Genomic DNA, 24,513 nt, shown 5'->3' with positions numbered 1-24,513 from the left:
TAATAAATGAAATTGAGATGCAGGTTTTCTGCACATTCATGATTTTATACATTAAGCTAATTTGATGATTTTATCATATTACTAATTTAAAGGTTATCTCAAGACATAATAGGAAACAAAATAAATTTTTTAGCAAATTTGTGTAGGTCTTCTGAAAAGTAATAACTTTCGCTAAAATTCTCAAACTTTTCGATGACTTTTAGATTTTTAGATAGTTTATATAGTTATATATAGTTATATAGTCACATATTGAGACGTGGCAGCTGAGAAAAGAAGCAACGCCGATGATGAGCAGGGCGTTTGTTGGAGATCTCACACATATCTCTATTTCTGCCATTCTAGTTTTTCTAACCTTAATAAAGTAATTGGCTCCCTACCGCCTTCATCCAATTATTCTCTGACAGACTGCAAGAGGAAAAAGTTGACCTTTAACGGAATTGATATGCACACAATGGCCACCTGCGTGTGCGCGTCTCTGCGCGCGCGTGTTGGCCAATGGATCCATTTATCATTCATTCACGCTCAAGCAAATAGTTAATATCGACTTATAGTATGGCTTGATTTTTCTCGTACGATTTGACTGTAGTTGATTATAAACGGTGATTATTAAATATTATTTTACAATACTGTACTCTGTCACTATGGTGCACCTTCGCAAAACTTCCACTAGATGGCAGTGCAATACAATATTGATGACAGTACCGCTTTCATTTCCAAGAACCTGTAAAGAAACCATAATTAAAAGTCAGACAAAGTTTTCTCTTTTTAAACGAAATGCATTATTGCCTTGACTTAACAATACTTGCTGTAAGATGCTCTAAAAGGGCTTATGTTTGGGATTGTTTATATTTTATCATCATCATCATCATTATTATTATTATTATTATTATTATTATTATTATTATTATTATTATTATTATTATTATTAATAATTATTATTATTATTAACTTAATGAAAATATCTGAAAACCAGATTTGCGCCGAAATAGTAAAGACACGTTTTGAATCAGCGTCAAAAATACATGTACACAAAAAGCAATCTGATTCAAATGTGCCGCTGACTATGTGTATTATTTATCCACATGGTTTTAAAGCCTACACTTTTCCCCCTCCAAAAAGTACACTATTTTTATTAGATGACATTGTGTTCTGTTGGGGAGGTTTAAGAGCGTCATTAAACGCTGCGCAAACTCCCACGGAAGAGTTAAAAGCAATGTTGCGCTCGCTTCTCCTCCCACACAGCCAAAGGCGTATAAAACACTTGTCAAAATTAGGAACACGACCCAACTATCTTCCCCTCCTTCACGATGGCAGATGCAGGGAGCCCCAGCTCAACTTTCCCCGACATCGTGGAGCTCAACGTGGGCGGTCAGGTCTACGTGACCAGGCTGGACACGCTCACAGCGGTGCCCGACTCCCTGCTTTGGGCCAAGTTCAGCCAAAGTTCCCCGAATGATCTTCCCAAAGACGGCAAAGGGCGCTTCTTTTTTGACCGAGATGGTTTTTTATTCCGCTACATTCTGGACTACTTGCGGGACTCGGAGCTCTTCCTGCCCGAGTTCTTCAAGGAGAAGAGGCGCCTGCAGAAGGAGGCAGACTACTTCCAGCTCCCGGAGCTGTCAAGGCGCTTGGCGGCCCCCAGCTCCCCCACGGAGGACGGCGGCGGGGAGCCGGAGGAGGCTGAGCTCCCCAGCCCGATCACCGGCTCCTCGTCGTCGGACAGAACCCTGCGCTCGCCGGGCTCCAGCTCCATCTCCAGCTGCAGCTCGGGCTACATCACGGTGGGCTACCGGGGCAGCTACACCATCGGCAGAGACATCCAGGCGGACGCCAAATTCCGCAGAGTGGCCCGCATCACCGTTTGCAGCAAGATCTGCCTCGCCAAAGAAGTGTTCGGTGACACGCTGAACGAGAGCCGCGACCCGGACCGAACCCCGGACAAGTACACGTCCAGGTACTACCTCAAGTACAACTTCTTGGAGCAAGCGTTCGATCGGCTGGCCGAGGCCGGCTTCCACATGGTGGCTTGCAACTCCACGGGGACCTGCTCGTACGGCAGCAGCGACCCGGGGGAGGACAAACTGTGGACGAGCTACACCGAGTACGTTTTCAGTCGGTGAACTTTGATGGCACATTGTGACTTTTTTTCCTGCAGCTTTTCTTCTCATTGATGTTTTTTTGTGGTGTACACTTCGTCCGCCACGTTTGGATTTATTGTGTACTGCCGATGAGTTTCAAAGAGGTCACCAAGCATTTGAAAACTTTTTTCCTGGGTAGTGAAAAATGCAAAAGGCTCCAAGTTTGAAATATTTGCTCATATATACATTTAGCTATGGTATGATATTGAGATATTTATCCACATGCAACACTTAATATACATACATAACTCAATTGTTGATTAATTCTTCCCATCGCTGGTAGTTATTTTTAGAAGAGGCCCACATGTGTGGTCCTTAGGGGGTCATCCCACTGGCACCATGTTGGTGACCCCCACTACAGAGCAAGTACAGGATGTGAATCATGAGATGTAAATGTGATGTTTGGGGTTTCCATTTAACACATATGATTATATAAAATGGTTTTGTAAATAATTTGTAATCTTTTGTGTAACATTAAAAAAAATCTTAATCATCAAACTCAAGACTGCCAGTTGAATTGTCTGATTGTGATTTTACAATAAAAAGCCCCAAATAGGCGGTGATATCTTTAATCTGTACATATGTAACAATTTTAAATAAAAATGTGCCATGGCTGAACGACTCTTGATTCACTGTTACGATTTGGAAAAATGGCATCCAAATCCATGTCCGGTATTTGACTCCACCATCGATTAACATAACTGAGCTCAATTCAATTGGTCTTGAAAACAATTAATTTTCTGTGCTCTTAATGTAATCCACGTGTGTGCCAATTTGTTGCACCATTTTGCAATCGCAGCCACAAAATGGAACTGAACCTTTCGCCATCAGATGTGCCCAAGTTAATTTTACCGTCAGCACTTGTGTCCGTACATTTGAACAAAACCCAAAGTATCACTGTTTCTTCCCTGTGGTTTATCTTACTCCCAAAAAAAAAAAAAAAGCCACATTTCCACAGCAGCTTTGACATAACCGCATTTAAGATTTTTCCTCCTTTTTTTTTGTCCAATCAACTCCTTCCCGGCACAAAGGGCTCGGTTATTTCCCTCTGGGCAGAAAAGCAAGCTGGAGGAAGAGAAGGGGATTTCCATTTAACAATTGTTTTTGTTGGTATCCTTACAGTCAACATCAAGCAAAATGACAGCCAAGTAAACATTCGGACAGAATCCCAAATGTCCAGTAAACATCAGTCACCAAATCCATACCGTCCGTCCGTTCACTCGCTCAACAGGCCTCCTACGCAAGCATGGACACGAGAGCCAGCTCCGATCTGCTGTCATGTGACCCAACCATCTGGGCCGGAAATAGGAAGGATGGATGGATGGCCTTTGGAAAAGTCTTTACACAAAAACCACACAGTGCTTCCAGAACGTTTTCTGAAACGATCCAAAGTCAAAAATGCAACCGAGATCGATAGATTTGCGTCATTGTTGGACGTGTCCACCAGAAAAAAACGGAGGAGGACGACGAGGCAGCAGATTTGCTGGCAGTCTTCAAATCAACAAAATGTTTCACACTTCTTCTCTCACAGCCTCAGCTGCTAACTAACTGTGACCTGCGTGTCTCTAATTCAGTGGAATTTTCACACCTTCCGCATCGCCTCTGTGAAGATAACACAACATCACTTTGTCTTCCATTTGTTCTTTGTTTTAATCAGAAAATGAAACACAAAAGCCTTTGGCTACACCGCAAAGCACTTCTTTCAACTCTTTTGTTCATTAAAAGTAGTTGAGAACATCCAGAACGAGTGAACCGTCTTGGAAATGAAAAGCTGTGAATGGTGCGGAAATGTTCAAATCGTGATTTGAACGAATCGTTCACCAAAAGTACACAACCATCTTGAGTCATGTTTTTGTTTTCACACATATGGTACAAAATGTTACATATGTATACACTGGATGGTTTGTTCAGCGAGAGTTTGCTTCACGAGTCCCTCTGGGCAAGACTTGATGACTGTTCCCATGGATAATCCAATTCAAAGGAAGGAGGAAAGTAGCAGCCAGTGTGTCGTGCTGGAGTCTGTGAAGAGTGAGAACATTCTTTCCACCAAAAGCTTGCACTGACATTTTTTTTTTTTTGCTTTCCAGTCAATGGCTTTTTGTATCAGATACAATCGCATCTTCTTGAAGCATTAAACGAGATTTGTGAGACTGCTTGGATAATCCGTGAGTGTCACAAGGTTAGAAAAATGCCGGGACACCTTCAAAATCAGCCAACTGTCTCTTTTGTCCAGACAGCCAGTAATCTCAATGAGTTCATTCTTTCCTCTATTTGCTGTCATCAATGGAATTGCATTAAAAGTGTTGTTAAATTTATTTCTTTTTTAAATAAAAATAAATGGATAAAATTAATAAAAAATTAAAACTGTTTGGTAGCATAATTTACAGTTCGTCGTGTCTTGTTCCAAAAGACTTTCTGTCCTTCTGGGAAAAACTTTTTATTGAGTTTGATTGAAGTGCAGTTTTCAAACAATGCTGAACTGAGGAGTGTCGCAATCGGGCCTCTTATCATAAAGCAGCCATCGTAAATTTGAGTTTGTCAAGAAAATACTGTTGGCCAGCTGCTGCTTTGTGTGCTGTTTATCTTGAGAAGGGCAAACGTTTGCCACCACCAGAACTCCGCTGAGCTGCTCTGGGCACACAGCGGCAAACCGGAGATTGGCGAGTGCCATAGCTGAGCCTGCCACTGTACTGGCAAAAGGCTGCCGGAATTTGTCAGCAGCAGGCAACAGAGAGGACGAGAGGGAACATCCTCCACCCCCGCTGTGGCTGCTTAGGCTTCCTCTTCACACCAAGTGCCACCCCCCTCTCTCTCTCTCATCGAGCTACCGAATAGTGTCAGAGCTTTCTAAAAGGGCAAGACACGAAGGAAGCTGATTAGAAGTCTGTCAGAGATCTCAACATCCTGTGTGTGTTTCTCAAAGCTGCAGGAATATTTTAATTGAAACAAGAAAATGCCAAATTTGACATGTATCATATTATCCAAACCGGGAACACCAACAGCATTTTTTTTTGTACAAATTCAAATAATTCTGATAAAAAAAAATCTATATGTATGCTGCAACATGAGAAGTAGCCATTTTGTTTTTGCAGATTTGGAACGATATGCAGGTCTACGGAAGAGTGGAGCTTCCAATGTAGAGGAAAACTAGTTTGCTCTTATGCACATTATTGAAATTGATAGTGGGTTTTTCAAAATGATTGAAAAATGATAACATCCTCCACACTATTTTCATTTCAGCACTCACTATAGGACCCAAATGAAAAATGTGCCTTCCCATCTAAATGTGACGCATGACAAACGCTTTCTGGGAAATGTTGAGCAGAGATGTTCCACTGCAAGGACACTTTCCAGATATGTCCTGACTCCACACCGCTTCCTGTCTCTTTCCCACTTTGGATATGAAGTTTGGTCATACAAGACTGACACCAAACCATAGCAGACGTTTGAATTCAATTCACCCCCAAAACGACATTCTCGTTTGAATCTATTTCCCATCCTTCCCGCTTTAATGTATAACTTTGTCAGCATTTCACAAATCCACAAATGTCTGACGTTCTGCAGGGGCCCAAGTTGAAAACAGAGAAGGCTTTCTTTGAAAGACTTTGTGTACATCGGCTGCAGAGACGGTCCAGTAGCACGGGATAAAATTCAAATATTTGCAAAGATAAGAGTTAAGAAAAAAAAAAAGGGAGGTTGGAGCAGGAAGGAGTCAGCGCACAGATGATAAACCTTTTAAGGAAGATCCAGAGTAGGCTAATGGTCTTCTAGGGAGGAAAAACGTTTTTTGGTAACTTCAAAGTACGCTATAAAACAACTTTAGAGACTCTCCCATGAAAATTAGATCAAAAGTATCAAGCCGTGGGATCGTTCAGGAATAATAAAAAAAACAAAGGCTGTAAGTCTGCCATGAGGTCAAAAAAAATCAATCATTAGTCGTGGAAACTATTCTCATAATGTTGAGCATGGGAACGGGTCGCTGACAGTTATCTCTCCGTAATTTGTCTCGACTTGTTTTGTACCCAATAAAACGTGTCCATCCGCTTTTTGCTCGTATTCCCACACAAATACTTTCTTTGCCAAAGTATGAGGTCACAATCTTTGCTGTTTACATTTGTGTATGAAATCAATACATTCTTGTACCTCAAGTACATTCATTAACCAAAATATTGGGAACGCCTGATAGTATTGTTGCCACTGAGTGGATTGAACGCAGGAGTCCACCATCGAATAAAAAGCTTTCGCCCACCCTGAACATTCTGCAAACAATCGTCTATCATTCTTGGCCCACATTCAACAGCCGTGTTTATTTCATAGTCCAAATAATATCGCTGGCGGGATCATCCCAGCACATCTTACGAAATATGTGCCACTTGTATGTGTGGTGGGCATTTTGAGTCCCCGCATGGGCACGACTGATAATTATTGCCATGTCACACAATGGACAGATTTTTGAAGAGACTGAAACCGCCACCGAGCAGCACACTTCCCTATTTTTGCACCACAGACTCAAAACTCTTCCGTCTACCATCTTGCTTCATTTCCCGTAATGGCAGTTGCAGACTTTGTTAAAACTTCTGACTTGCTCCAAGAATAGAACAGAGTTGCTTTCACAGTTTGCTCTTGTGGTTAACGGGATTTTTACTTTTCATTCAAAGCAAAACAAAAATAGTTGCAAAATTTAGTTCAACCTTTACACAACAAGAATTTTAACACCTAAATCTTGGAAAATCATTGAAAAGCCAGACAAATAAAATAATGACGTATTTCAGTGAAGATGCTTTGCGATCCAAGTTTAATCCAAACATACACATATAACAAGAAAATGACAGTACTTGAATCTTTGAAACGACACTGGTACTGCAGTATGACTACATGAATCCTCAATTGTGTTCCCTGCACACCAAATACCTTGTAAGATTTCAGTGTAACAAATGAGGAAGCGTGGCTCGAGGAATTGCGTCGATTAACAGATGCGCCCCCTGGTGGTAAACATGAATAAAACCTCAAAAATATACAATACGGTACAAAACGTTACACTGCTCAATACCAGAAAAAAAAAAAAGTGCTCTTGAAAAAGTTTAAACGTGATTCCTAACGGGTTGGACACAATACAGGGCGGCTATGATTATAGGTCCCGCAACAATTAACACTTACAATCATACGAAAATAAACTAAACAACAATTCTTTATTGGATGATATATTCAAACTGATAAAACGTTCCACTAGTCACGTTAACCCCCTCCAAAAAAAAATCCCACTCTGTGGCTTACTCTGCAAGCACGAGTTCTTTGTTCTGGTCACACAAATGCTGAAGTGGTTGCTGAAATGTCAAGCAGACAAAATTTGATAAGACAGCCGCGCCAAATGTTGGTTCAGATCATTTTAAAGAGAGAAGTTACGCTTATGTGAAACAAGAACCGGTTCATAACTTCTATGGAAGGTGACTGCTTGGAAATTCATTTCGGGAAATGTGTGATGGTCTCTTTGTGTCATACTCACACTTAAGTTGGAAATAACAGGGCTCACAGTATGGCTTCTTGTTTCGGACCCGAACCTGTACTCCAATGTCGGTTTTTCCAAGATATTGCTGGCAGCCCACACACTGAGGAGGAGGGAGAAGTGAGAAAAATGCAGTCCAGCATTCCAAAAATAGGGGCCTCTCTTTTAATATACTTTTTAATGAATGACATCACAGGGATTTGTTAGCATAGAACAGCACTTCAACCCCATTTGGTTGCTAAGAGCGACATCATCATCATCAAATTAAAGGTCATAAAGCTGAAGGTTACAAAGATGACATCTTCGTTCTAATTAACTCTGGCCAGCGCCTTGTGATATTTTTACAACTGGTATCTAATGAGAGAAAGTGGACAGCGCTCAGGTTTCGTGCTCCTCACGAAGGAAAAGACAAATAGAGGCCATCGGTTCTCTGCTTACCACAAAAATGAGTCAATGGAAAGTGTGCTCCCAACATTTGATTTTGTTTAGTCAGTCAGAAAACCTCAAGGCTCCAAAAATGTGGACTCTTGTTATAAGGCTGATATTTACTTCTTTTTAAAGTGTCTGTGATGGAACACGACCACGTTGGAATTATAGGAACCATCAGTAGTACACAAAAACACACGAGTACGCCATCTGGAGGACTTGAGAATTATTATCTAATGAGACAATAACGTCAGAAAAGGACAACTTTTAACTTGGACTATATTTTCTTCACAATCGCTGGTCAAATTCAGCTGTAAAAGTTTTGTAACCAATTAGAGGATGGAAAAACGCTGACGTCATCAAGAAACATTGATTTGGAAGTCCCTGAACAGATTAGTTTGATTGGTAGCACACAAGGAGAAATGTGATTAGAGAAGAAGAGTTCCAGTAAATAAAGGAGCGACTGGAAGGAGCGCAACCAAGAAAAATTCCTCCCAATGAAGAGAGCAGACTGTGCAGGAAACATTTCACGGAACAAATATTTGAATTGAGGTCGGAAATGTAGGTCAGTGCTGCTGACAGTGTTTAGGCTAGCAGGAAAGGTCTTGCTAACGCTCCACCTTCCACGACTGGGAATAATAATAAAAAAAGGGAATAATAACAAAAAATAATAATTTAAATAAATACATAAAATAAAAAAAATAAAAACATTTATCATCGTACCTTATAGTGGTATTCATACTGCAAATAATGACATCGTAAATAGTGACTAAGCTGACCAGATGGAGCGAGACAGCCGCTCTCCAACCCAGTGAGGAGATTAACTCGGCCCAAACTGAACCAAGAGGCGTGAAAAGAGTGCCGTTAAAATCCAAGCGCACCAAGACCCATGTGAGCACCCCACCACTTTGTTAAGCTCTCACCTGAAAACAGGCAAAATGGAAGCTGAGATTAAGTTCTTCAATAACCATGGCTGCCCCACTACTCAGATGGCCTTCACACACACAGCAAGTTCTCCTCCCACTGAGCATCCTGGCAGCAGCAGCACACCATGAAGCGACGCTTTGAGATGATCGAGGGAAAATGACATTACCTGCCGGAGTGAGGGTCCGTGGGAGGATTTCTCAAAGATGATCTCGATCCGTTACTGTAACGGGCAGAGGAGGTTCTACCGGCGCCACAAAATCCTGCGGTGGCTGAATGTGGTCGGGGATCAGCCGCCGTGAGGGTTGACCGGGCGCTTCCGAGAGAGTCGAGCGACTCGTACCTGTGAGCATCCGAGCACAAAGTTGAGAATAATAATTAAGCGTGTGATCCACGTGATAAACTTTGAACCTCTTCAGGGGCAACCCGATGTAGATGGGCTCCTTGTAAAAAACGCTGCTGCGCTGTCGTATCCAGCTGTTGTCAGTCAGGAGCTGAGTTCGCTTTTTCATCTCCTCCAAGATTTGCTGGCGCTCTTGCTCGGCCTTGGAAGCAAACTCTTCTTTCCTTTTCCTCTGATCACCTGAATGATGACCGACATTTGTGAGTGTACAAGAGTAAAACGACAGAAAGTTTACAAGGAGACGCTCGGCTAACCTTTTGGTTGTTTGTAGGACTCGGCTAATGCTGAAGTAGACAACGACTTTGCCCTAAGGGACGAACACAGATACAATATTTGAATATTTTGGTTGGAAGGTTCCAGTGGAAAAGTAAATACGTCAGCTAAGAAGGCAGCGACGGATAGAAAGTTTGATTGTTCTGACCTGTGTGCGGGAGAAAGCCCAGCAAAGCCAGAGGTGCCTTCAGCCCTGAGGTGTCAATGAATAAAATAAATGAATAAAGAAAAAAAAACATAAATAATATAAATTATAAAATAAATAAAATAAATAAAATAAAAAATGCAAAAGCACAATCCGAGTCATCAGCCCGGTCACGTGACACAAAAACGAGGCCTTACCAGTCTTTGTTATTCAGATCCTTGCGTGTGCCGTTCTGATGTTTAAAGCCGAGTTCTTCAGGGCTCCGCTCATTTATTTTTGTCAAACCATGTAGATGAGTCACTCCCGGAGGGGTCTCAACATCATCTCGCACTCCAAAGTTATTCTGAAACCACAAATTGCATTTCTGGTGTTAAGTGGCCTGCTGAAGAACATTGCCACTGGATGCTTAACAGACAGACAAAAGAAAAAAATAAATAATTTGAGCGCCTCAATTTAATCAAACAACGGTCCATGAATCCATTTTCGCACGGATCACTGGAGCCCATTGATGAAAATTAAAAGGCAGTCACACAGGATGTCAAATGTTTGTATGCCAGCGTGAAGTGAAGGAACAAACACCTCAAAGGGTGATGTTCTAATTTACAGAAGGAGAGACGAGCAAGTTTTCACAGCCGGCCTCCTACACACCTCCTCACGTGCATCCTCTTTTGCCTTCTGCCACTCCGCCTGCAGCCGCCGCCGATCTCGCTCATACTGCGCCTGACCAAGACACGGACCATCTCACCCACCACCATTCCATCTGATTCTCCAGGCTGCTGTTATTAGTTTTCACCTGAAGAAGGCGCTCTTGTTCTTCCTGCCACTTCTGCTGCCGCCTGTGGTCGCCTTCGTGGTCCCATGACCAGTTAGATGAGGAGCGGGTGAGGGACGGCACCTGGAGCTGCACACACAGGCTGGACATGATCACCCGTGCAAACACACATTTTGTTAAATGGTGGACACTTACATCGGAGATTGCAGATTCGGAACCTCCTGCGTGACAAAAAACAAACAAAAGACTTCATCTCTGCTGCCAAACAGATCATTCATGAAACGCAATTCAGCTTCCAAATTAACATTGAGCTGCAATTTCCACTTTCATTGACAAGTTGGGCTGCAAAAATGTGACATCCAGCTTGCTTGGACAAGCCAGGCCAAAGTCATCCAAGCTCAGCCAAGCAAGAGATCTTAACAGGATGCTGCCGCCCAGACTGCTTAGGCCTTGCCGCTCCGGTGGATATGACATTTGGCAGCTGAATTTGGAGCTTCATGCGGAATGTGTCCCATCTTAACTTCAGATCTTCAAAATGAAGTAAGTCACTGAGAGTATCAGCGAAGTATTCGGCATACTTCAGGTTTTTGAAAAGTTTAGAGAAACCTAATGAGTTGAATAGTTGTTCGTATCAATAATAAAAAATTAAATAAAAAATATATAATAAAAGTAAAAATAAAATAAAAATAAAATAACTAGAAATATAAAATACATAAATATGAAACTAATTTAAAAACAAAAACAAGGTGGCAGAAAATCCTAATCTGGGATCACGATGTCAGTATCTGTACCAATATAGCCCCGATTCAATATTACATCAAGGAAATGCATTTCAAAAGAATTTCAATGCTAATGAATTGAAATTGGGTTTGCTCCGTTGCCAAGAATCTTCTCACACAATGCACACAGCACAAAAACACATTACCACATAGGTAAACCCACGAGCTGAAGCCTGCAGAGCCTCCAGTCCACGGTAGCAGGAGACAAACAAGACAACCGTATGCAATTAATGTTGTAAAGTAGAGAAAAACATCAATTCTTCCACTTCGCATGCCGCTCACTGGACATTTTGTCTTGTAAGCTAGCCGTGCATTGTCTATTCTATTTGCTCATTATCCTGCATTTCCACGGCAGATCTAAATGTCCAATTACACTTTAGTGCTTTTATCCCCCCACCCAATCATTTACACATAAGGGACCGCTACGGTTCATAGTTACTAAGCAACGCACATACTCAGACATCCAATTGGAAACAAGTGCAAAAGTGTGTCTGGTTGGCCCATTTTGTGGGCAATGACTATATTTTGAGTTCACCTCGACCAGTCGATTTGCAGATGTTTCTTTGGCGGTTGATTTACGGCAATGCCATTCAAAGTTTCAGGAAAGCAAGGGCAAACGCTGGATTGGTACAGAACTTTTTCCCCCCCCCTCTGTATATTAATCCCTTTGCTGAGACCTTAAACCTTCGGAGCAAATAGATTTTTGTTTCCTGTTGGCATTCTCAACCCGATCATCGCATTGGTGGTGGACACAAGATGGCCGTCATTATCGAGCTCACCCTTTTTTTCATAACGTCGACTGTCGGCGGTAAGGGTGCCAATTTGCAGGGCAGATGCCATTTTGTCCTCCCACGGGCCGGAGCTCAAGCGCGCCGCCAGATCGCCGCGGACAGTCGGGATGGCGTCATCTGCACACAGCTGGCAGAAGTCCGCCGGGCCGCCTGGCGCGAGAAGGACACTTGCCGTCAAGAAAATGAAGACGGATGAGGGCACAGACAGCGCAACACAAACAAGGCACCTTGCTTTAGCGTGATTTGCTCAAAGCAAATGGAAAAATAAGTCACAATGCTCCAAATGTGAATGGCCCCAATTCCAAGGAGTTCTCCTCAAAGTGTGTCATGCAGAAACTTTTCAATAAAAGGGTTTTTGACTGCATTGTTTTTTTTCTCTGCTGATTGTTTTTTTTCTTTCTTCCAGGTAGTCACCACATTCTTGCAAAACAGTCGGCAGCTTCCGTAAATCAACAGGAAATCTCCAAACTGTTGAAATATTTATATTTGGCTTCTAAATACTCTCCAAAAGCGGCGTTGAACCGGAAAAAAATTTTGAACATGAAATCACGATTTATCGTCTTGCCAAAAATAAAAAGCATGCAAGAAAATAAGAGAAATATTGTTGCCTCCAAAGAACAATTGGAGAAAAATCAAAGTGACAGTGACAATGTCCAGGAACATTTTACCTGCATGATAACATTTTCTTCTTGCCTCAGTAGTTTCCCAAAGTGGTTGGAAAACAAAGTCCGGTCCACTGTTTGGTATGGGAACAAGACTCGGGTCTCTGTGGTCGACCTGAAAAGCACACAGCACACACACGCCGACTTCAAGTTGACACCCACAGATCCAGTTTCATGTGCTTCCACATTGAAATGAGATACTCCGAGGGGCAAGCTGGAAGAAGTATAGTAGCAGCTCTCATGGACTTTTCCACCCTTTGGACAAATTTGCGTAATCCGTCGTGATGCTTCATTCATATTAAAGAGGAAGTTTTTGTCCGGATTTGAAAACGCAACTGTAGGAGTGAATGGACCATGAGTTGCGTCACCGTACAAATTAAAGTCTTATTTCAAGGCAAGGCGAGGCGAGGCTGGACAGAAAATATTAAAATGCGCTCTGCTGCTTCCTTTTTTTTTTTTCTCATCTGGCTCATTTAATTTGATGAATGGGTGCTGTCAGTGTTGATCCGTCCTGATGTTGACAATGCAATATGATGATGCCGCAGGAACAATCACACATACCTTGGGGGTGTCGACGCTGCCGCTACGTGGCAGAGTTGCGGCTTTGCCGAGTTGGGCCTGCGTCTTTGAATATTGCTGAGAGCGAAAGCTTTGCCTGGAAAGACTGGTCCGCTCTGCTTTTGCTAAAGTCGTCTGCGCCACATGGTTGGGATGCTGAGGCGGACCTCTTAGGTAAGACGAGGCGGTTTGTCTTTTGAGCGTGGCGCTAGCAGGTGAGGAAGGAGCGCCTTCTCCTACTCCCGTTAGGCTCTGCAAACATGACTCATTAAATAAACGGCACAAGTTGTGTATCGGAAGTCGTAAACAGCATATCAAAGGCGTTGCATCAACCCACACAGCGGCATATATTTTTAATGAGGTAGGTAGCAGACCAAGCAGGTCGTCCACGCTCGCATTATGTTAATTGCCACGAGCGGACCCTGCTAGGTAAATTAAATGAAATTAAATTAAATTAAATTACATAATGATAAAGTTTTTTTCCCATCTTATTTTTTATTTTGCAAGGACTAATGTTAAAACAATACCTGAAACGTTGCTCGCAAATAATGTATGAACGTTTTTTAAATATATATAAACTTTAACTGAAAAAATGCAAACAATAACAAAACGGCGCTACAGCGACGACACTCACATGACAGAGTTTTGGAATCCTGGACTGCTTGGTCCCGAAGGGCCGAGCTGTGATGACGGACGAGAGGCGACAGGATCCCTCGGCCCGTTTGAAGGCGCGAGGAAGGCTGGCTGAACACGACCAAGAAGCGGCTCTGCTCAAATAGTTTCTGCTGCCTTCAGCCGACTCACATCTACTTTTGTCTCCTGACATTTCAGAAGCGTTTTCATGTCTCTCCGTTCCAGACAAGGCTTTCGGGTCAGGAAGGTCTCGGAAAGCGACAGAGCTTCCCGATTCGCCGTCATTTGGGAAACCTGCTGCGCCGAGAAAAGTCAATTGACTCGTATGAACCTTCTCGGGTTGACTCGCGTCACTTCGAGGGTCAACGGGAGCGGAAAGGTTGAACCGGCTTTGGGAGCTCAAAGCGTTATCCCGTGTTGGTGCCGTTACCGCTGCTCCATTTAATGCCAAAGATGCAAACCGGGTCTCCTGTCCCGTGACGTTCTCATCGGAGCCGGGCGTGGCTCCGCCCGAATTTGCCTGACAACAGCAACAAGCAGAAAATAAATCGTGATTCCGAGTGTAGTGACAATTTTAAAAAGCTCAGCATTGAGTCTTGCAAAACTTACATATGCAGGGGGAAAGTTCTGGCTAGAAGAGGCGGGGCTAAATGGCACCTCAGCCGCATAGCTTCGAGTCAGTGGAGCTCGACCGTGCGTCCGGAGAAAAGCGCTTGAGAAGTTTGATGGAGGAGAAACGGAGGCCGGGCAGTGCCTTTGCGCTGACAGCTGCTCTCTGTGGAATTGCCATGTAATGGAAGAGGAGTCAGAGTAATGAAAAGATGGAGGATGTGTCACATTACTCCAGTTCGCCGCCGTGGAGCGAGACAAGTGAGGGCGGCGGCCTTTCACTGCTTCCAGAACATATGGCGGCCAGCTCCACACTTTGGAAGTTAACTTGCCTTTCCAGCTGCGCACCGCGCTGGCTTTCAAGGTCATTCTCGGCTCCGTCGTTCATCGTGTTCATGACGCCTTCTCTGTCAAGAGATTCCCTGCGGAGATTGGACTTTACGTTCTTGCGATGGTTCTTCCACCTTGTCAAGGCCTGAAACAATGCAAATATGATCTCCCATTTCTTCTCATGTCATGGAAACAATTGGACTCACATCTTGCCAGCGAGCTTCACCGTCTTGGGTGGCGCTGTGGCTCCTCCATTTTTTGTCTTGATTCCATTTCCCTGCGGAGGTGTCCTGTCCCTCGCGAGCATCTTCTTGGGAAACCTTATGTGAAGTTTGCACCGTTGGGATGTCACTCAACGATTTGCTCCTAATGCACAAAACACTGCAAGAGAAATCAATGTATTGATTGACAACCCCATACTTGGCATACTTTTAACAATTTACATGAATAACGGAAAATAAAATTGACAATGGACGGCCCATTTTGTCATGTGGTACCTGGTAAATGAAGTCGATACTTTGCCATTGTCCTTTTTTTGCTTCCTCCGCAGGACTGGAGGTGGCATCTCGCCTTTGGTTGACTGCCGAGCGGTCTCCATCTTGAATACTTGCTCAGCTTCCGCATCACTTCCACAGCCTTGGCAACACATGAAGCCATTCCAAGTCTTACATTATGAACCCACCATGACTGAGATGTGTAGAAACGCGGAAATTAAAAAACACCTTCACTGTTTGTACGCGGAGGTCGAGAGTCTGCAGAGTCCAAGCTGTCCAAGGAAGCCTCCCTCGTATGGCCGACGGGCCCTCCCGGATGAGCACACTCTCGGTCTTTCACAATACCGCCGTCGTCGAGAGTCTGACGTGAGGAGACGGCGTCGTTAGAGGTTTCGGTCAATTATATGAAGCCGAGATTGAAGTCGCGGATGGGACCTTGGACAACGCCAATCCCAAGAGTCCTTCGAAGGCCTTGAAGTTGAGCTGGGCACCATTGTAGCAATCATCCAGGTAGGCCTTGCGACCCAACCAGTAGACTGTGATAAGAACCTGAAAAAGTCATGAGATATGCGTCACTTTATTCAAAGCTATGCTTCTTCTCACACCTTTCCGAATGTCTTTTGTTTCTCTGCGTTAATTTTGCTTCCTCAATTTCATTTTGATTTTATCCAAGGGCTTTATCGGGGAACAAACAGGAAGCGCTGTATTGTTTGTATATTTGAATATTTAGAATAAAATTGTCAGAAAAAAAAAAGTGTAAAAAAATAATTGCTACTGCTACATGAAAGACGTGTGTGACCTTTATCAAAAACAAACAAAAAATCACCTTGGTAACACGGCAAGAAGTAATTGCTCCTGGCTGGCATACGTTATTCCTTTTTGACTTTCTCTTCAAAATAGAGATTTTGCCTTTGTCCGTGCTCACAAAGACTGTAATGGTTTAAAATTACTTTTACGCAGTAGTCATAATTGGGGATGAATATGTTCAAGACCAACAATAGCAAAAATAACCACTTTGTTTCAGAGAATTCGCTTTGCTGCGCTTTACCACTCAATTTTAGAATGAAAATTAATGATTAAAATTAGACAGTTACAATAATTGCTCATTTAGTCGCAAACATCTTTACAATTACGTACGACATCATGGTGTGTGCATTGGAAGCGCATGAAAGAACGCAGGATAAGAATGGACACAAATTGACCCCAATTGCCTAATAGAAGGGGAAAAAAAAAAAAAGGCCTTTCAAAGAAACTGGGCACTAACAAAGAGCCTCATTAATGTGTGCATGTGGTCAAGCAGCGTGTGAATTCAAATGAGGCTTCTGATGCAACTATGCAGTTTCATCAGTTGAAAAACATGTCAAAAAAAAAACCAGGCTGGAATTAGGAAAGCTCAGATGGCCTGGCCAATTCTGCAGAAAGTCAGAAAACGATAAAATATATGACGTACGTTTTTGAGTCTTCGACCGCTTTCGTTTCGCCTACAAAAAAGAAGAAAATGAACAAAAGATTAATCTCAAATGTATCACTGCATCTCTGTACATGGTCACAATAGAAACAAGTATGAAAGCATCTCTGTACATGGTCACAGTAAATAAAAGATTATTTTTTTTTATATAAATCTTCACAAAATATGAACATATTGAATAACTTTAGGAGCATTGTGTTAGTCTAATAGCAAAGTTGCCCAAGTCATATTTCAATGTTCTCAAAATACAAGTTTAAGCAAGTTTTGTGGTATTTTTCATTGATTTGGGAGCAGTAATTTAAAAAAAAAGAATTTAACAACTCTGCTAGTAGGCGCACAAAAAAAAAAAAAAATATTGCAGCAGCCTGCATATTTTCCAAACACAAGATGAGACAAAACTGCTGACAAATGCACCTGACGATTGCTCGACTTGACAAGTCCTGCAAGTCTCCCGGGTGGAACAGCTGGGACTCGTTCAGTCCCACTTTTCCGCAAGCTTTTAGAAACACATTTATGTTATCCTGCGGATCAAAAACACAAACTGAGAAAAAAAAACAAGTCAAACATTGTAACTTACATGACACGTCTCGTGCAACGCTGCTCGTGACACGCATTTCATATCGCCTGTGCTTATGCGTGTACCATGTTTAATATGTATGGCTGGATTATCCGCAGCATATATTCCCCATCATCATGAACATCTCAAGCACATTGACTTTGGGCCTGACTATTCATCAGCCCCAGTCGGAGGGCGGCGATTGATTTTTTTGTCCTCTCGGCTCGCTTTGGGCAGTTCTACAAATTTGAATTGAGCTTTGCACACAGCCTGGAGCCAAAATAAGAATCGAAAATCCAGCTATGCTAAAAACAACTTAATGGATTCAGAGGGTGGGTCATCACCCCGACAAGCAATACCAGAACAATTTAGCCAATTTCTCCTCAGGCTTTTGGATGGGCAACCAAAACAAATGTCACAACTCCCTGGTGAGTAGCTGCCATCCAATTATGATCAAGTCAAATACTGGCAGCAAAAAGGTTGAATTGAAAATTTCAATTGAATAAATGATAGTAGTACTTAACGCTTACCAAGCCAGCAATGGGAGTCGCTTGTCGGTTCAGTTTCTTAATGATTCCAGGTTTTAATTGGTTGATCAGGCTACGAGGAAGAAAAAAAATAGCCGTGACTTGGTTGATAGGTACTCATATTAGTTGCGGCAATGGACGAACATGACTCACTCGCAAAGCAGGACTCCATTCTCAAGAGCTGCACGGAAGTCGCTGCAACCAAACCGTTTGCCGGTTACCTCCTAAAATACAAACGGAAAACTTGATGATCCGAACAGAAAGTTGCCAGGCAGTTTGGTTGACACTAGCAAATAGTATACCCTAAAATTGTTAAATTCAAATAAAAATAAATTAAAAAATACAATAAATAAATACATTAATAAATAAAATGTGGATGGACATAAATAAATAAATAAATAAATAAATAATTAAATACAAATCTTTCTCTGCCCACCCCCCAAAAAAAGGAGGCAGACAACTATTTTGAGTCCAAACATTCTCCACCCACAATTTAACATACAAAACACCATTAGCAAATTCTTGATGAGGTTTGGCACAGGGCCCGTTTCAAACTACATTCACCAACTAATTAAAAATCAATAGGCCTGGTTTCCTCCTCCAGTCTGCTACATGCAAGATTGGTTGGGCTGCCCGCCAACCGGCGCTGTGCACATTCTCATTATGATCCACTCGGACAACTGACAGCCTATTTAGAGTTAGTCAACATTCATGGTTGGCCCATTTGAATGGATTGGTTATAGTTTAAGCTTGGCCAAATGTGCAATGCTTGGATAGCAGTCAGCTGAAACAAACTGCATTGAAACCAAATGTACAGCAAATCTGCCTCTTAAACAATTCAGTGAGCAATACACAATTATCAACAATTAAAAACATTTCAAAATGGCAGCAAGGAACGTTAATAAGGACTTCAACTGCTTTCTTCATTTTAATGGAGCCTGTCAACATAACTTATTGAGTCTTCACTTTGAATGACTGCATGTGTGACAGCTTGTGGTTTGTCCAAAGAAAAGAAATGAAGATGATGTCACCCACCTCAATCCAACGCTGAGCCTCATTGAAGGCATCCGCGCAGCTGAAAGTGCTTTGCTGCCGCCACTCCATTTGCGTCGACGCGCAAACCAAATTACGCACACACTGGCGCGCACAAAATGATGGAATGGAAGATGCGTCAAAGTTTGTGCAAATGAGGATGACAATGAAGTGCTCACCAAAATGCTCGCCTTCCCTGTTGATTGGTGTCCAGTTGGCCGAGGAAGTGCTCTCGTGACCTCCAACCGAGCCCGGGTCTCAAAAATAACGTTTGGAGGTTGGGTCACCGCCCACTCGGAAACCACGAGAAAAGTTTGCAAAATTGGCCAGATTCCCCTAGCGGCCTCAAGGGGTATGACGCCATCGTAATCTCCAATTAATGGAATCAATGGTGTATTTCTTTTTTTATTATTATTGTGTTTATATTATTTTATATTATTTATTATTTTATTTATTGTGTTCAATAAAATCCCCGTTATTATAGAAGCTAGCATTATATTTAGGGATCTTATAAAGGAATATTTATTTCCTAATTTACAATATGTATAGTATTATTTCATGATTGACTCATCTAAAAATTAAAAACCTTGACAACTTATATGAAATTAAAACTCCCAAACAATTTACATAGATTTAATGTCGACAAAGTGGCACATTTTGTTTGATAGTCCATCTCCTTTACAATTTGACTCTTATTTTGAAGAGGAGGAACGTGATGGATGTCAAGAAGAGGATGCAGCAAAAAGGTGAAAGGAAATACATTTCATTCATCTACTGCATTATACCTGACTCCCAGTAGATGCTGCTGTAACTCTGCATGAATCTAAAGTTTTGCTGTATTGTACTTACTGTACAGCAAGAAAATTGGAGCCGGCTCAAATGGACAATGATGACAGCCCGGTTGCGCTATGAAGCGCAGAGATGCGGGGAAGTTGTATTCCATATTTTCCATTTGCCCAGTCCCGCGGGCCTTGTAAGGAGGAGGAGAGTGAGAAGAGAAGAGAGAGGAGGGAGAGCATCCAGCCAGCAGTGCTCACTTTTCAATTACATCCTCCAACTGTCATCATTATCAACAGCTACTCTCCATCAAAACAGCACAACAATGCAACATGTTTGTTTTGAACACCATAGCGTGTCGATAAAGCGCCATATATACGCGCAGTCCATTTACCATTTATCATTTACGTCCCTTTTCAGATGTGGAATACAATAGAATCATTTTTATTTGTCATGTTCACACACAAAAGAAAATGTCAACCATCACAATGGTGCTGAGAACAAACATACTGTTAATAGAACACGCTGGGCTCTTGTATTGCATCATATTGTGACCATAAAGTTCAACATTATAATTTCTTTCTTGAATGAACGTTACAAATTGTGTGTTGAAAAGTGTTAAAAGTTGAAAATTAAAGTCTAATTTTTTTATCCCAATGGATCCCTTTATGCTATGAAACAGACAATAAATAAATAAATAAATAAATAAATAAATAAATAAATAAATATCTTCCAAGTTGAGTCATTTTAAAAAATATGTTTGCACTTCTATATGTACATTCTGAGTTGATGAATAATCTGATCTGTGTGCATGCAGGATTGAATGTGATCTTTTACACCAGGACTGGATGTGAGCAAAGTAATCTAATACTTAGTCCAGAGGCTGCATTAGCAAATCATTCGGGTCACGCTACTCACATTTGAGCTCATTAGCTGCAGACTTGACCTCCACTCATCCATTGGCCAAGAGCGTGAACATTGAGACGCTCGGCCCAATTTGTCCTTGAGCGTTATAATAAGACTTCAGTATATGGAGACAGGATGTATAATCCGTGAGGGTGTGAATTTAAAAGCAACGTTTGATATTTAAATGAAGATATCACCAGGGCACTTTGTTGCTTCTTGATTTGTTATGCACATTTTCTGGCAGTTCCCAAAAAAAAGTGCAGCTTCATGAGGCCATTCTACTTATTATGAAATGAAAAATGAAGCATCCTACATGGCCTGTTAATATCTTTAGAGCAGAGGTGGATTCATTTTTATCACCATTTAGCCTTGGTGGGTGGCCGCTCTCAGATAAGTAGGAGCATCCAGCACTGTTGGGAGAAAATATCAGATTTATACAAGAAAAAGAAAAAAGAGGTTTAAATCACAGTCTTGTGAGGCGACGGCAAAAATGGGGGAACTGTGTTCATCTCGGTTATTTATTGGAGTTGCCTTGAGCACTTCTTAGTTTTGTTGGAGAGCTCCAGTTCACGTGGTTGGTGCGGGGGAAGCAGAGAGCAAACGTTCTACATTTCCTGCGGCTCTGGGCATCAATAAGCAAATGTGTAAAAAGGCACAAGTTTCCTGAAAGTGCCTTGTTTGCAGTAGCCATTATGTGTTTCAAGTGAAGTTGATTTGGTGCATCCATTGCAAAGTAAGCAACTCCTGCAAACGCTTTGCTAACGGAAGTTTTGCTAACATCAGCCTTCAGTGCACTACCTGAATATTGACCCCATAGCATCTTATGACTTAACTCTGACTCTTAATGGTTTCATTCACTTTTGACTTATAAATAAATTGAAGATAAGCATTTTATAAGCAATTGAAACGTGTATATCTAAAAAAAATCTGGCTAATATATTTTTGTACGTAAAGGACTAGATTTTCTTGGAATGAATAAGTGCTTTGTTATTTTCCAGGCAGATTAGTCTGTCTAGGCTTGAGAGCAATTTGATGAGCATTAGTTGAACTTTAATTGCCTACTTGTTCATTTCGGTCAATAGAAAAAAAAAAAAGAATGTCCAAATGGTTCAGCAGTGTCGTTCAATATATTAAAAACACAAAAAAAGAAAAAGCTGCAGTGTCAGAAGCGACTGTAAAGGAAGGAGAAGGTCGGTTTGGAATCAATAATCTGCCATCAACCTGATTGATTATGATGCTGTGTGTATTACTTAGCGGTGCATCTGGAATCGATACGTTCGCACACATAACATGAGGAGCCGTGATTTTCTTAAGGCATCACCAAGAGGCGGTTAGAACTACAGAATGGCTCAAATTATATCTTGGATAAAAAAAAAAAATCAATATTTTGTCTGAACTGTATGTCCTTGCTTAATTGTTATAATGAGGCAAAGCCACGGAAAATGTTTTGCTGTGAAACGCTTGTGGCTTACAGACTTATTGAATCATCTAGGAGACACTTTTATGGAATGGCTAAGCGGTTCAGACGGACGGACGGATGGACGGATGGATGGATGGATGGATGGATGGATGGATGGATGGATGGATGGATGGATGGATGGATGGATGGATGGATGGATGGATGGATGGATGGATGGATGGATGGATGGATGGATGGATGGATGGATGATGGACAGACAGATCAGGTAGGATGGATGGATGGACGGACAGACAAACGGGCGGACTGTCTTATTCTGCAACTGGTTCATAAGGTAGTGAAACGAATAAAACAAAATGTCCCACTTTTTTTTTTAATCTTATTTGTCCTTGATGAATGCTGGCAATGTCATACACAGGAAGGATCACATCCCATGATCTGATCTTTGTCTTTGTGGTTGTTGGCTCCTTCTTCAGAGCTCAGAGTGTGCACCTCATTAAAAGAAGCATGATTAATAGATCAGAGAAAATGTGCAGTCCCAAGGAAGACTGCTGTATGTAATGGGGATGTTTATATATGTCATCCCCATTAAGAAAAATGAATAGAGTTAATCACTCGGTAATTTCCAGAAAGCCTCAGGCACAGTGCATCGCTTAAGGTTGCCAAGGTAAATGTAAATAGCTCAGACTACTTAGAAGAAAAAAAAAATCTCTAATCGGTAAAACCTTATTATTTAGGGAATCTGAAAAAATCACGTTTTTATTTAAAATTATCAGTTGAAATTAAAACCATTACAGCATGTTTCGCTTAAAATGAAACGTGTCGCGATTAATTAACGGTCCCCATTGCCCTCGAATATAAAAGCTGTTGAAGTCATGACATGATAACAAAACGGTGTTATCCTGACTTTCAAAAAGATGACTGCCAAACTCGGTGGCACTTCATCACTCGCATTTGTCGTACTTCTGATGGCCGCTGAGTCGGACCAAAGGGCAGCCGTTGATGTATTCATCATTGTCACATCCTCAGTGCGCAAAACAGCACTAATGACTGATTATTCCTCGGAGTTCTCATACACCCTCATGCAAGAAATACACACAAATCTTTGCTAAATGTGGCTCTCCATCATGGCTGTCAGCGAGCAGGTCCCGAGGTTCTCCCGTTGGCTTTGCCTCCACCCCGTGAGCCCAACAGAGTCTGGCCAAATGCCACCGTCAACCTCCACACATTGAAAAGATCTTAAGGTACAAACAGTCATCATTAAAACATTTTAAATAAAATAAAAAATACTTTCAAATCAGCTCACTGACACGTATCTTTGAAAAACAAAAGCAAAGCCTTCAAATTGGCTCAATAACTCTTTGGTGCGTGATATAATTATCCACATCAATTCTAATTCTATTTTCCGGGATAAGAAATAATCATCCAAGAAGGGACCGACAAGCTCCTCTCGGCGTAATCTCCAGCAGGGCTCTGCAAACGTCACTCTCCGAATTGACCTTCTCAAAGAAATCAACCTTTGTCAAACAAATGCAATTAAAGATGACACATTTAATCCTCATGAAGGATAACAGCAATTTCCCAAAACAGCCTTTGTCCAATCTCTGTGTACTCAATAACGAACGGATTGTCAACATTAAGATGAGCTCACGCTTCAAATGAGCTGTATTGACTTTGTATTTTCATCATGTAAGACATCGGAAGAACATGCCAAGTATGATGTCATGATAATCATTCAAGATAAGATTTGGATTCCCTCTTCCACCCGGTCAGATTATTGGATGTCTCCAAAGATGATCCTGATCCAATTAACGTGGTGTGGGTTGTGTTATGGCAGAGGTGTCAAACTCAAGGCTCGGGGGCCAGATACGGCCCGCCACATCATTTTACGTGGCCCGCCAAGACAAATTTTGCGTCGACTTTGTGTCATTACTAAAATTACAAATTGTCGTCACTTAAAAAAAAAAAAAGGGGAAACTATAACTACGTTGCGGCCAAAATGAGTTTGCTGCCCCTCATAGGTCAGTCCAGGCACTACACCCTTTTGACGAAACCCTTGAAGCGCTCAAAAGATGACTTGCAAAATCTGTCTGCTGTTCATAAATGTTCACCGACTCCAAGCTATCACAGCCACGAATAACCTCAACATACTCCTCCACTAAAGCACCTTAAGTCTTTTCTCTCCCACACATTTTCCTGAGTGAAAAGACAAGAAAAGGCCACGCAAGTAGTACTTTGCAACATTCCAGCCCCTTTTAGCCGAAGCAATTTTGACATAACATATATCTATACTTTTCAAGTGCAAAAACTTCTGCAGAGAAAAGTGATTGTACAATATGCACTTTTTCAACCAGAGCTAATATTTGCATTCCACAGTTTTAGTCCATCAG

General features: G+C 41.8%; 2 protein-coding genes across 2 annotated transcripts; one reads left to right on the top strand and one right to left on the bottom strand.

Moving 5' to 3' along the window:
• Positions 1-1,242: 1,242 nt before the first annotated feature.
• Positions 1,243-2,756, top strand: LOC125967328 (BTB/POZ domain-containing protein KCTD12). Its single transcript, XM_049718324.1, has one exon. The coding sequence runs from the start codon at positions 1,308-1,310 to the stop codon at positions 2,118-2,120; it is 813 nt and encodes a 270-aa protein (XP_049574281.1). The 5' UTR covers positions 1,243-1,307; the 3' UTR covers positions 2,121-2,756.
• Positions 2,757-6,916: 4,160 nt separating this feature from the next.
• LOC125967309 (LIM domain only protein 7) lies at positions 6,917-19,353 on the bottom strand. Its single transcript, XM_068650455.1, has 27 exons — positions 19,203-19,353; positions 19,027-19,128; positions 18,145-18,215; positions 17,995-18,064; positions 17,323-17,429; positions 16,891-16,921; positions 15,876-15,989; positions 15,669-15,801; positions 15,444-15,582; positions 15,153-15,327; positions 14,932-15,091; positions 14,617-14,897; positions 14,009-14,527; positions 13,378-13,626; positions 12,823-12,931; positions 12,143-12,304; positions 10,780-10,805; positions 10,606-10,713; positions 10,461-10,532; positions 10,010-10,155; positions 9,816-9,860; positions 9,649-9,701; positions 9,403-9,574; positions 9,161-9,334; positions 8,991-9,099; positions 7,642-7,744; positions 6,917-7,462 (listed from the first exon to the last, which is right to left on the bottom strand). The coding sequence occupies exons 2-27, from the start codon at positions 19,093-19,095 to the stop codon at positions 7,440-7,442; spliced, it is 3,420 nt and encodes a 1,139-aa protein (XP_068506556.1). The 5' UTR covers positions 19,096-19,128; positions 19,203-19,353; the 3' UTR covers positions 6,917-7,439.
• Between the last annotated feature and the right edge of the window lie 5,160 nt (positions 19,354-24,513).

The sequence above is a fragment of the Syngnathus scovelli genome, chromosome 4 (genome assembly GCF_024217435.2).
Source record: "Syngnathus scovelli strain Florida chromosome 4, RoL_Ssco_1.2, whole genome shotgun sequence".
Classification (NCBI taxonomy): domain Eukaryota; kingdom Metazoa; phylum Chordata; class Actinopteri; order Syngnathiformes; family Syngnathidae; genus Syngnathus; species Syngnathus scovelli.
The sequence above is the reverse complement of the archived record's forward strand: the minus strand, read 5'-3'. Positions and strand labels throughout refer to the sequence as shown.

Excerpts from the sequence above, each read along its gene's own strand:
- LOC125967328 (XM_049718324.1), top strand. The coding sequence starts at position 1,308 with ATGGCAGATGCAGGGAGCCCCAGCTCAACTTTCCCCGACATCGTGGAG.
- LOC125967309 (XM_068650455.1), bottom strand. The coding sequence starts at position 19,095 with ATGGAGTGGCGGCAGCAAAGCACTTTCAGCTGCGCGGATGCCTTCAAT. Across the intron at positions 18,216-19,026 it reads AGGCTCAGCGTTGGATTGAG|GAGGTAACCGGCAAACGGTT; the intron begins GTGGGTGACATC and ends TTTGTATTTTAG. Across the intron at positions 18,065-18,144 it reads AATGGAGTCCTGCTTTGCGA|CCTGATCAACCAATTAAAAC; the intron begins GTGAGTCATGTT and ends TCTTCCTCGTAG.